We start from the raw sequence: 13,505 nt of genomic DNA, 5'->3' as shown, positions 1-13,505 counted from the left end.
ATTTGCACCACCAAGTTCTGCACCAGCTGCTAAAATCACTTCACCAGTTGTTGAAACTCCATCACCAGTTGTCGCACCACCAGTTGTTGTTGCTCAACCAACTCCAGTTATGCAACCAACTTATTCAGTTCCACAACCACAACAACCAAAACCAGCAGCAGTTTATGTACCACATTATTCAACTCAACCACAAGCAGTAGTAGCACCACCAACACCAGCACCAGCACCAGTTGTTGTTCAACCAATTGTTAAAGAACCACCAAAACCAAAGGGTAGAGTTGAAATGGAATTTAAACCAAATATTGAAGATTTTAATCAATTATTTTTAATTAGAGAAATCGATTATTTCCTTCAAAAGATGGTTATTGTCGATGAAAAAGATCAACCATTTGGTGTACCAATTTATATTGATTGGGCATCAGTTATGGTTTATCCATCAGCAATTAAACAAAATACAATCATTAGAAATGTAAATCTTGCAATCTATCGTTTACTTCGTGATATTGTAGTAGCAGTAAAGATGGCATGCACAGATTTTGGTAATCGTGATAATGTTGTTGAATACCTTCGTTCAGTTACAATTCAAAATATGCAAGGTAGTTCAAGTTCATTGAAAAAGGTTGTCTATGAAGATGGTCATTTAATTGTTCAAACTATTTTCGAAGATTTTGGTAATTGTGGTCTCTATTTCGATTCAAAAGTGATTCAAGCACTTCAATCACGTCCATCAACACCAACTCCAAAGAAACCAGAAGCTATTGTTATCATTAAAGAAGAGGTCGACATTCGTTATCGTGCCCATAAGAGTGTTGTAAACAAAGATGGTCAACAATATACACCATCATGTGATGTAGAATGTGATTGGGCATCATTCTCTCATAAAGCTTATGAAGGTACAAACATTGAAAATAATATCATCTCCTTATCAAATAATATTTTCGTTGATCTTCATCAATCAATTCTTTCATTCAATAAAGATGAAATTGAAATTTTAATGAAAGAAATTACTCATATTAAATTTTCTCAAGCCACACCAGGTAAAACCATCTTTGATAAACGTACCACAACAATGGCTGATAATGGTGTCTTAACAATTACCACAACTTTTGAAGATAGAAATGAAGGTTTTAAAACTTTTAAAGAGAAACTTCGTCAATTATTTACTGCTCGTCTTTACAAAGTTCAAATTCGTGATACATTAGTACCAGCTCTCAAAGAAATGATTGATCTTGCCGTTAAAATTCAATATAAAGCAAACTTTTTAGATAATATTCCAGTTACACCATTTGCTGATTATTCAAGTAAAGTCATTTTCGATTGGCAAGTTGTTGATAAAGAATCATTAGAGAATCAAGTTAATTTCTATAAAGCACTCACTGATAACTTGAAAACCACTGCTACATTTGCAAAGGTATTGGATGGTGCAATTCGTGATATTTGTTCTTATGATGTTGGTAAAAATGAATTTGTCAATTGTACAACTTTTATTCTTCGTGATATTATCAGAGCTAAAGAAGAGGTTGTTAAAAATACAACACCATCAACTTGGGAATTCTCAGCATGTTTCCATGGTCCAGCTTTAAGTACAAATAAATCAACCTTAACAACTCTATTCAAAGAAACTTTATCAGTTGCCTTCCCATGTGCTATTCAAGATACATTCCCATTAATTGATGAATTAGTTGAAGATTTAGAAAGTTCAACAGGTAAGAAAGTACCAGTTGTAATTAATTATGATAGTTGGAGAAATGTTGAATCATTTAGAGATGATACCACATCTTATAAAAGTATTAAAGATATCGTTGTTAATGTACCAAGAAGAGGTTTAGGTGCAATTATGGATTTGGTTAAAGATGAAATCGTCAAAGAGGAATATAATAAAAAAGTTAATAAAATCATTATCGTTTGTGATCCATCTAATAAAGTTGAAGCATCACGTTCAAAAGATCCAAATGTACTTGGTAAATTAGTAAATGGTGAATTAACATTCACTCTTAATTTCAGAGATGCTAAATCTGGAACCACAAAATCATGGGATTATCAATTGGAATTAATGTTACAAACTCGTCCACTCAAGATTCAAAGAGCTATTAATAAAGCCAAGATGTCATTAGATGAAGTTACAAAGAAATTCTCTGCACTCATTGGTAAACAAGTACCAGTTTCAGTTGATTACAATGGTTTCATTAATGATAGTCATTTCATTGTAGATTTGGAAGAAGAAGTCTATACCAAGGTTATTTCATCATTTGCTCATCTTTTAACCAAAGGTTGGATTGATAATGGTCCAGCTGCTGAACTTTTAACTTATGATACCGTTAAGAAATCAATTCAAAATCAAATGACCAACTTGAAATTTGTTATCAATTGCGCATCATCTCAAAAAGAAAATTATGAATTTAGTTTCAATGGTACTGAATTCATTGCTGGTTTAAATTTAAATTCAGCATGTAAAGTAGAATTAAAAGAATGGAGATTAGAAATGGAAAGAATGTTCAAACTTCGTGATCTTAGACTTCGTGAAGAAATTGCAGTTAGAGTTGATTTATCACAATCAAAGAAAGCCATCGATGCTGTCATTGGTAGACCAGTTCAACTTGAAATCGATTGGGAATCACTCATTAGAAATGCAGATTTCCTTTGTAATCTCAATGATTATTGTAAAGTTATTCATGTTTTCTCTGAAGATATCTCAATGGAATTATCAACTAAATATGGTTTTGGTAGATGTGTAGAATATACTGAAATCCAAGCATTCGTTCAAAATAATCTCTCAAAAATTGTAATCTGTGCTGGTAATTCATTATCAGGTGTTGATATCTCTTATGATAAATCTTCAAAAACCATCAAAGTTTCCGTTGGAATTAAAGTACTTTATAAACAAATTCAAGCAAATACCAATAATTATGAATCCTATGGTAGACAAATTGAAAATGTTATGGGCTTACGTATGATGATGATTCAAGGTTATATTAAACGTAATAATCCACCAGCCATTGAAGATGCTAAATCACGTTTAAGAGAAGCCGTTGAAATGGATGTTAGTTTAGAAATTGAATGGTCTTCAATCATTGATCATCCATCATTTAATAAGATTGTTGAATTTGTTCCAGTATTAAAGAATATCGTTTCATTATCAGCCCAACTCAATCCATTAGTTAAATTATGTCGTGAAAATTTCGAAGCTAAAGCTCAACTTAAAGCAGTACGTAATTATACAATCATTGTTGATGGTAGTAGTCGTGTCGATGAAGGTGAATTTGATACCAATAAATTTGGTGTTGACTGGGCTAAAGTATCATGGAAAGCTCCACCAGCTCGTGATCATATCGTAGTTACCGTCAATCTCGAATCAATCATTAAAACTTCACCACATGACCTTTCAATTGAAGATAAAATCGAATTCCTTGTCACTCCAGATAAGGCAATTGAACGTTTCAATAGAAAAGAAGATTTAGAAAATCGTGAACATGATAGACGTATGGCAGAACGTCGTCATAATGAACAAATGCGTGCTGATGAAAGATTAGCTGATGCTGCTCGTGATAGAAATAGAGAATTAGAAAGATTAAATAGAAATTTAACAAGAAGATATTAAAAATAATAAAAAAAAATAAAAAAAAATAAAAATAAAAATAAATAAAGTATTTATATAATTTTAAAAAAAGTTTTTATTTTTTTATTTTTTTATTTTATTCTAAAATTAAATTATTTGCGTTAAGTATAAAATCACTTTTTTTAAATAATAATTTTATTGGTGAAGATTGTGGTGTTGATTTAATTTTTTTAATATTTTTAGCACTCAACAATAAAAAATAATCTTCCCTATTTGTTGCATTTGCAAATTCTTTAAAAAATTGTTTAATAATTTGATAATTGCCAATTGTCATAATCATATTTAAATCATAAATAATTCTAAATACTTCATAAAGTTCTTGTTTTGATTTTACATATTTATCATCATCATCACCATTACCACCACTATCACCATTACCATCAGCATCACTATCATCATTACCATCAGCATTGACAATTTTCCTATTATAATAATTTGGTGAAATTAGTTTTGTTAAACTACCATCAATAACTTTTGATTCAATTAATTTACAATGAAAATAATTATTTAAAATTAATGAATAATCAATTGAAATTTCAATTCCATTTGAAATTAAATAATTTATAACATATTGAAATAAATAATTTGAATTATAATTATCTAATGAATAAATTAAATGATTTAATGAAAAACTATAAAAAGTATAACCTAAATTATTTATCATAAATGTTGCTGTACTTGTATCAATACAATATTCACAATTTAAATTACCAATACTATTGAAATGAATGAATTTAATTATTTCTAAATCTTTAGTTTTTAAACAATTTCTACCAATTTTAATTGAATCCCAAATAAAATAATCTTTATAATTATAATAAAAATATTTTAAAACATTTAGATTTGTAAATGTAACTTTTGATTTAATTAATTGTATTTTATTTTTATTTATATATTCATTAATTGAACCAATAATTAATTCAGCATGTTCTGGTATTTTAAAATTTTTTGAATCAAATTCACTTTTAATTATAAATTTTAAATAATTTCTAATAAATCCATTTGCACCTAATTGAATTAATTGATTTAAAAATTCAATTTTCTTTTCAATTGATATTATAATTCTTCCTTCGCCATTATTATCATTTAATAATTTATTTATTAAATTTATATTAACTTGATCAAAAAAATAAATATCTTTTAATTTAAATTTATCAAATGTTGGATTAAATGAAAATATTTTTGAATTATTTGTATTATATTTTATGATATTTTCAATTAAATAAGAATCTGCATAATAATGTGAAATTAGAATTGAAGATTTAATAATTTCAGTTGTTGATGATAAATGTTCAATTAAATGAAATTCTTTATAAGTTCTAACGAAATTAACAATTTGATTAAACTTATTCTCTGGTTGAATATGATTATTAAAATATAAAAAATCAAATAAAAAAACTCTTTTAATTTCTCTTTCTAAATTAAAATCTTTAAAATTTATATTTGTAAAATTACCAAAACTACATTCAATTGGATAATTTTTAATAGTATTATTAAATTTTGGTTTTGATATTAAATTTGTTAATAATAATTTACCATGTTCTAAAAAATTATTTTCACCTAATATTATCTTTGATGATTTATTATATTTAATTAAATCAATTTCTTTTAAAATATATAAATTATAATTAAATTTATTATTATTATTTTCATTTTCATTATTATTATTATAATTAATTAAATATTGAATCTTTTTTAATATTAAACTATTTTTTTTAATTTGATCAATTGATGAAACTGTTAATGAAAATATTGAAACTTTAATAAATTCTAAATAATCTTGAAATTTAATTTTATTATTATTAATTGTTGAGTCATCAAAATGATTGAATAACATTGAATATTTATGAGAATCAAAGAATAGTGGTATATTTAAATCATAAAGTTTTTTAAATAGATTGAATGGTAATTTTAATAAATTTTGAAAATAATAATATGGTACATTCAATCTATTATAGGTACTTGGATATTCAATTTTTGGTATATTAAATTTTAAATCTTCCAATAGGTATTGAATAGCATTTGAACGATTTTCAGATTTTAAAGAGTAGATTAATGATTTCCATGGATTTTTAATAGCAATATCAAGTTTTAAATGCACAAATTTTATTATATCCATATTACCATACAACAATGCAATCTCTAATAAACCACCTTCACAACCACCATTATCCGCCGTACCATCTTTATCACCAACTGACATTGATAATTGGTTTTTTAAACTTCCACTAATTGGTGTGGTTAAATCATTAATAGATTCTTGATAAACTATTTTTAAAAAATCAAAATTTTCACTATGAATTGATAATGCAATTAAACTAATACCTTTTTTAATATTAACAGATTGTGTTGTTTTATATTTTGATAATAGTAAATTATTTATTGTTTCTTTTATTGTCATTGTTAATGATGATGGTGTTGGATATTCATGTAATAATTTTGTATTATTAATTAATTGATTTAAATTTGTTTTATAAAATTGTTTTAAAACTTTTATAAAATTTTCATTATTATTTATATTATTTGATTGAATTAAGTTTATACAATTTATTAAATTTTCAAATGTGAATCCTGTGAAAACTGTATTCATTTGAATTTTATATAAAAGTAATTGATAATGTTTATTAATTATAATCCAATCGAATGATGCTTGTTTGAAATTTAATACTTCTGTGAATTTAGAATTTTGACTACTATTTGTTATTTGTTCATTTATTAAATAAACATAATTAAATATTAATCTTGAAATATAAATATTCTTAAAAACTAATTTATACAATTTATAAATTTTAAAATCATTTATATTATTATCATTATTATTATTAATATTATTATTACTATTATTTATTTCCATTAAAAAATTATTATTATTTTTTTTTTTTATTTGATTTGTTGTGTGGGTGTTTGGGAGTAATTGCGATGGTTATTTTTTGAAAAAAAAAAAAAAAAAAAAAAAAGATATTTTCAAAAAAAAAAAAATATATTTTTCTAATAAATTTTAAAAATAGTTATTTATTTTAAAAATTGAATATCTGTTCTATTTTTTATTTCCTTTTTGGTTTCTATTTTATTTTTTTTTTTTTTTACAATTTTTTTTTTTTTTTTTTTTTTTTTAATTTTAGTTTTTTTAATTTTTTAGGTTTTTTTTTTTTTTTTTTTTTTATTATAGATAATAAAAAAAAAAAATAATAATAATTATAGTAATCAAAAATATTCAAACTATATTAATTTAAATTAATATTCTTAAAGAATAGTGTTTCATTTTTTATTCCAACTTTTTATTTTTTTATTTTTTTTTTAAAAATTTTTTTTTTTTTTTTTTGATTTTTAATTTTTAATTTTTTTTTTCAAACTAATTTTTTATTTTTTCATAAATATATAAAAAATAATAATAATAATAATAATATAATAATAATATAATAATATATAAAGAAATATAACCAATAATATACATTAAAAAAACAATATATAAACAATAAACAATTAAAATAAAAAAAAAAAATTAAAATGACAAATACCAATAACTACGATGAAGAAAAAGATGAAGATGGAGAAAATGATGACTTATTAAATTATATTATAAATGGATTAATATTTGATATTGATAAATTAGAAAAAGAGATTATTGAATTACAAGAAACTAAAACATCCACAACTCCAGCTTCAACAACACCAACTTCAACAACACCAAGATCAAAATCCTCATCGGACTTACAACAATCAGAATCCCACCAACAACAACAACAACAACCACAAAATAAATCACAAACACCAAACTATAAAGAAGAATTAAATAATGTTACAAATTTAATAATACAAGAATTTGAACAATCTAAAATTTCATCATTAGCAACCAATAATAATATTAATAATAATAAGAGGATAACAATACCTGATAATCATTCAAATAATCCTGATAAACTATTAGAAATTCAATTAATTAATAAAATATTTGATATAAGTAAAGCATTTGATGGTAAATCAAATAATTTAGTCTCCTCTTTTCAAAATTGTACAAATAATAATAATAATAATAATAATAACACTGACAACAACAACAATAACAATATTTCAAATAATAATAATAATAACAATGTTCCGACATTACAACCACTATCTTTTAATAATAGAAATAATTTAGTAAATGGTAATATTAGTAGCAGCAGTAGTAGTAATAGTAGTAATAATAATATTGGTAGTAGTAATAGTAACAATGTAACAATAGGTAGTTTAAGGGATTTGAATAAAATTCAACCACAAAGTTTAAATGAATTTGGTGAATGGAAATCATTAATTGATGAAGAATTATCAGATCTCTATACATTGGTTAAAGAATTAAAACGTAAAATACCTTCAAATACTAGAACAACAAGTTCTAATAATATAACTGATTCTCCTGTGGTATGTTTATTTTTTTTTTTTTTTTTTTTTTTTTCCAGAAATAATAATCATTCATACTAACTATATTTCTTTTTTCTTTTTTTTAATAAAAAAATAGTCTAAAGGTAGAAATAAAGATTTATATTTGTATAATAATACTTTTACAAACATTTTACAATTAAAAAATGTAAACATTATTTATATTTCCAATAATAATCTTTTAATAATATTATTTAATTAACATTTTTATTTTATTTTTTTAATTATAGGATTTAGTATCAATGATCCAAAGTCCAATGTTCAAAGATAATGAATATAATAAACATAATATTGGTAGTGATTCATATAGTAGTAATAATAATAGTAATAATAATTTATCAAATCTTAAAGATGATGGAACCTCAACAAATACAGCGGGTGGTGGTTCACCAAATAAAAAGAGTGTAAAACAATTAGTATTATTATTTTCCCCATAAAATGTAAACATAATAAAACAAAAGATAAAAATAAAAACAAAAGGAAAGCTATTTATTAAATTATTTTTATTTTTATTTTTATTTATTTGATTACTTTGATTTTTTTTTATTTTTTTTTTTTTTATTATTGTTTTATTTTATTTTATTTTTTTTTTATTTTTTTTTTTATTTTTTTTAATAATTAGATATAGTTATTTTTTTAAAAGATTGGAATGTATTGATTCATTTTTTGTTTCATATTTTGACTAATACATTCAGCAATCCAAACTATATTTCTAATTTCTTGTTCTCTTAATTTAATGTAAGCGTAAAAGACACCATAACCATATTGATCTTCAAAAGCCATACGATTTAAGTGAACTTCATGTTCAAAGAATGAGTCTTCCAATGATTTCTCGTTGTTGACACCATCAGAGAAGAAATTACGATAGGTAGAGTAAACTTCGAGGATACCTCTAACTTGATCAACGTCTTCAGCTTTACCAAGTTTGCTAGTACCTTCTGGGTATAAAAGACCTAAGGATGGGTAAAGTTTTTCACGATCATCCTTTGAGAGTTCAGTTGCACCAAAACTATTGATTGTGATATTGATTGATCTACGATCTGCTTCAAACTTTAAAATATCACTCATGATCAATTCAGTTTGACCACCGAGATATTTGCAATAGTTGTAAAAATCTTCTAAATAAGCTTTATATAAAGTATTTCTAATAATTTCAATATTCATTTCATCTAAATCTTCTTCTGATAAACAACCTTGAATGTATGGTGCTATAAAATTTTGAAAATTAAATATTAATAACAATTTGATTTAATTAAAATTTTATATAAAACCATATGGTGGTTGATCTAACTTACCTAATGGTGTATCAATTAAAACATTATTATAAAGGTCAGCGACATTATGAACGACAGAGAGAGTGGCCATTGACTTGAATAAACCTAATGGGTGACATTTATCGACCAATTCAGAGATATCTCTTTCGTGGAGAGTACCAGTGATTAATAAAACGACGTTATCAATCATATAACCATATGAAATGAAATCCATAAAAGTTGAAAGTGGTTCGACTGCTTGATTTCTAATGTGGTTGAATTCACTTACTAATTTACCTGTTGCTTTCTCTGCAATGGTGGTTGTATGAATTGGTGATGGTTCACCTGCAAGGAAATCACCATAATCTGTTGAAATGAAATGCATTTTCATATCTAAAAAGAAAATAAAAAAAAAAAAAAAAAAAAAAAAAACAAATAATTATTTTATTTAATTTTATGTCATATTATATTATATTATTTTATTTATATAGTTTTATATTTTTAAAAAATATATAAGAATTCGTTAGTTTTTATTTTTATTTTTATTTTTTTTTAAAAAATTTTTATTTATTTTTTATTTATTTTTTTATTTCCCAGTCACACCACCACACAATAATATTTTTTTTTTTTTAATGCGAGAAAGAAAAAAAAAAAAAAAAAAAAAAAAAAAAAAAAACAAATAATATGAATAAAATTATAATAGTTTACCTTCTAAATTATCGCATTGACATAAATTATTGTAATCGGCTCTTGAGAGGATACCTTTTTTGAAACCTCTTAAGATAGCTTCTAAATAACCATCATCTTTATTGAAAGTGAATAAACCACCATGTTTTCTACCACCAAATAAACCCATCTTTTAATGTTTATATATATATGTTGTTGTTTTTGTTTGTATGAATTAAAGTTATTTATTGCTTTTTTCTCTTTCTATAATAATAATAATGTACAATTTTAATAAATATACAATATTATTCTTTTTAAACTATATAAAAAAAAAAAAACTTTAATTTAGAAAAAAAAAAAAAAAAGTCCCTAATAAAAAAAAAAAAATAATAAAAATAACGCAAAAAGTTTTTTTTTTTTTTTTTAAATTTTTTTTTTAATTTTTTTTTTTCTCCCAGGCAAAATAGTTTTTTGATTTTTTTTTTTTTTTTTTTTTTTTAAAAAAAAGTTTAAAAAAAAACTGAAAATATAAAAAAGTCCCAGACCAGTTTAAACAATCGATTTATTAATTAAAAAAAAAAAAAAAAAAAAAAATGAAAAAAAAAAAAAAAAAAAAAAAAATGAAAATGAAATTGAAAATGAACACTTTCGTTTAAAACTTTTTTTTATTTTTAATAATTCTAATAGTATTATTATTATTACTAATTTATTTTAATATTACATTTATTCACTAAATAAATAAATAAGTAAATGAATAAATAAATGAATGAATAAATAAAAAATATATAAATATATTTGTTTTTTATTTTTTATTTTTTTTATTTTTTATTTTTTTTTTGACATATTTTTTTGTTTTAAAATAAATAATTTTTTTTTTTTCCTGGTGTTTTTTTTTTACTATCTGTTTTTAATCATAAAAAAGATGGTTTGTTAGATGTATAGAATAGGACTGGTTTTAATAATTCTAAATAAATGATTGACAATGAAATATTTGATAATGATTAAAAATAAACTCTTTATTTATTTATTTTTTTAAATTTAAATTTAAAAAAAAAAAAAATCTAAAATTCTTTTTTAATTTAATTCTATTATCGATATTTATGTTTGGATTATATCAATTCAATAAATATATTAGTATCATAATTTTTTAATTAATAATTTACTTATTTGAGAAGAAAAAAAAAAAAAAAAAAAAAAAAAAAGAAAAAATTAAAAAAACTGAATGGTTACACATTTTTTTTAAATATTATTTTTTACTCTCGAATTAATATGAGATTTTGCGGTTATGAATAATAAATTTATCATTCGAAAATGTTAATGCTAAAAAAGCCTCTAAAAAATCAATATTTGATCATTGAAATAAAAAAAAATTTAAAAATAAATGAACTGGTATAAAAAAAATTTTTTCAGAAAAAAAAATTGGTGAGGAAAAAAAAAAAAAAAAAAAATAAAAATAAATTAAATTAGGTAAAATTAAAATCAAATTAATAAACGTGTTCATTATTTTTTTAGTTTTCATAAAAAAATTTAATACAAATAAAATTAAAATAAATAATGAATAAAAAAAATTGGTGGGAAAATAAAGATTTTAAAAAGCAAAAAAAAAAAAAAAAAAAAAAAAAAAAAAAAAAAAAAAAAAAAAAAAAAAAAAAAAAAAAGGCACTTTGAAATTTGATATGGTATAATGTTTAAAAAAAGGGGAGGGGGTGAAAAAAAGAAAAAAAAAAGGGGAAAAAGTAAAGGTGAAAAATTTATAAAAAAAAAAAAATAAAAATTCCACATTAATTATGAAAATTCCACAATAAAATTTTAACTCAATTTAATAAAAATGCCTCAATTAATAATAATGTTTTAAATTTCAGATGTATCATTCATCCATATTATGTTTCTGAAACCAATAAATTCCCTTCTGATGATCCTCTTGATATAGCCATCAACCTTCCAGATTGTTATGAATATAGTATACAAGTTTGAATGATAATTTTTTGATCACTTTTAACCTAACCAAAAAACATAACACCATAAACAAATATATTTTTAAAATAATTACACCAAATTAATATATGTATTATTATTATTTTTTTTTTTTCTTTTTAATTTTTTTTTTTTATTCGTAATTTTTTTTTTTATATCAGTTCAATATATCATTTTAGACATTTTTTTGATGATTAATTAAATAATAAAAATAATGAAATATATTGGAATAATATTATTAATAATAAATTTGATTACAAGTTTATTAATTATTTAAAAATCTTAGTGAGTGCATTCGACTTTACATTTATTTAAAGTACTCTACATTGTGGAATTACTGGTAATCCCAATGGACAAATAAATGAAAAATCTTTTTGATTTTTATAGCAATCAAGCAAACATTGATAACTTTGTCCATTTACAGCATTTAAAATTGAAAGTAATGGGATCATCACTAAAATAACTATTAAAATTTTTAACATGTTTATTTTTTTATTTTTAATATTTATCTTTTTTTTATAAAAAACTATTAATATATATATTTTTAAAATATTCCTATAAATTTATTTATTTTTACCTTTTTAAATTAATAAAAAATGAAAGTGACTGTTCAAATTTTAAAAAATTTTATTATTTTTTAAATAAAGTTTATTTTTAGAATTTCCTTTTATAAATATTAAAAAATTTGTTCCAATTCAATCCATTTCTAATTTTTCGTTCCATATAGTTGGCAGAGGGAAAGCATTTTGAGTAATTAAACAGAAGCGAATAATAATTTAAATTATAAATAAATAAAAAATAAACAAAAAATAAAATAATAATCCCGAGTTAAACTATTTTCTTTATCTAAATAAAAAAAATTATAGAAAATAGTTTAGTTTGGGATTATTATTTATAAAAAAAACACACACATAAATGTATCATTTTAAATAATTTTTTGATGATTAATTAAATAATAAAAATATCTTCTAATTTTTTTATTATTCAATTAGAAAAAAATTAGAAGATACTAAAAAAATATTTTAAAATATTTTTTTGTGGAAAAGTAATAATAATATTATTATTGAAATCAAGTTTATTAATTATTGAATATCAAAATAAGGTTTTTATGAGCATTGATCATTACATTTATTCATTATTTCCTTACATCTTTGACTAAATGGTCTTCCCTTTGGACATTCCTTTCTAACATTTGTTTTTTTATAACAATTAGTTAAACAGGCATCAAGTTGTCCATTAACAGCATTTAAATTTGAAAGTAATGAGATTATCACTAAGATGGCTATTAAAAATTTTAACATGATTATTTTTTATTTTTTTACCTTTTATCTTTTTTTTTTAAAAAAACTATTAATATATGTCCCATGCCAAAATTACCATATTAATTTCAGCAGCTATATTAATTTTGGCATGGGACTTATGTCTGCCAAAATTACCGTATTAATTTCAGCAGCCATATTAATTTCAGCATGTACATAGCTGCCAAAATTAATATGGTAATTTTGGCATAGAAAAAAAAAAAAAGTCAAAGTCATTTAATTAATAATCATCTCAAATATAAACAAAATTTTAGTACT

The 13,505-nt window shown here is 21.9% G+C and overlaps 6 protein-coding genes across 6 annotated transcripts in view; 2 read left to right on the top strand and 4 right to left on the bottom strand.

Moving 5' to 3' along the window:
• DDB_G0273247 (hypothetical protein) overlaps positions 1-3,598 on the top strand; it is a gene marked incomplete at both ends in the record, with an annotated part of 4,886 nt that extends 1,288 nt beyond the window's left edge. Inside the window, one exon of the mRNA XM_639716.1 lies at positions 1-3,598. This exon is cut by the window's left edge and continues 830 nt beyond it. Coding sequence (XP_644808.1) covers positions 1-3,598 — 3,598 coding nt within the window.
• Positions 3,599-3,692: 94 nt separating this feature from the next.
• On the bottom strand, positions 3,693-6,470 carry DDB_G0273245 (hypothetical protein; the record flags this gene model as incomplete). The annotated part of the gene is made up of 1 exon (XM_639715.1): positions 3,693-6,470. One exon carries the CDS (start codon positions 6,468-6,470, stop codon positions 3,693-3,695), a length of 2,778 nt encoding a protein of 925 aa, XP_644807.1.
• A 653-nt stretch (positions 6,471-7,123) lies between these two features.
• DDB_G0273377 (hypothetical protein) lies at positions 7,124-8,472 on the top strand (the record flags this gene model as incomplete). The annotated part of the gene is made up of 3 exons (XM_639714.1): positions 7,124-8,017; positions 8,115-8,183; positions 8,266-8,472. 3 exons carry the CDS (start codon positions 7,124-7,126, stop codon positions 8,470-8,472), a joined length of 1,170 nt encoding a protein of 389 aa, XP_644806.1.
• A 199-nt stretch (positions 8,473-8,671) lies between these two features.
• Positions 8,672-10,144, bottom strand: vatD-1 (vacuolar ATPase subunit DVA41; the record flags this gene model as incomplete). Its single annotated transcript, XM_639713.1, has 3 exons — positions 8,672-9,243; positions 9,331-9,681; positions 9,997-10,144. 3 exons carry the CDS (start codon positions 10,142-10,144, stop codon positions 8,672-8,674), a joined length of 1,071 nt encoding a protein of 356 aa, XP_644805.1.
• Positions 10,145-12,239: 2,095 nt separating this feature from the next.
• On the bottom strand, positions 12,240-12,410 carry DDB_G0273243 (hypothetical protein; the record flags this gene model as incomplete). The annotated part of the gene is made up of 1 exon (XM_639712.1): positions 12,240-12,410. One exon carries the CDS (start codon positions 12,408-12,410, stop codon positions 12,240-12,242), a length of 171 nt encoding a protein of 56 aa, XP_644804.1.
• Positions 12,411-13,034: 624 nt separating this feature from the next.
• Positions 13,035-13,229, bottom strand: DDB_G0273241 (hypothetical protein; the record flags this gene model as incomplete). Its single annotated transcript, XM_639711.1, has 1 exon — positions 13,035-13,229. The coding sequence occupies one exon, from the start codon at positions 13,227-13,229 to the stop codon at positions 13,035-13,037; it is 195 nt and encodes a 64-aa protein (XP_644803.1).
• Between the last annotated feature and the right edge of the window lie 276 nt (positions 13,230-13,505).

The sequence above is a fragment of the Dictyostelium discoideum genome, assembly GCF_000004695.1.
Source record: "Dictyostelium discoideum AX4 chromosome 2 chromosome, whole genome shotgun sequence".
In the NCBI taxonomy this organism is placed as follows: Eukaryota; Evosea; class Eumycetozoa; order Dictyosteliales; family Dictyosteliaceae; genus Dictyostelium; species Dictyostelium discoideum.
The sequence above is the reverse complement of the archived record's forward strand: the minus strand, read 5'-3'. Positions and strand labels throughout refer to the sequence as shown.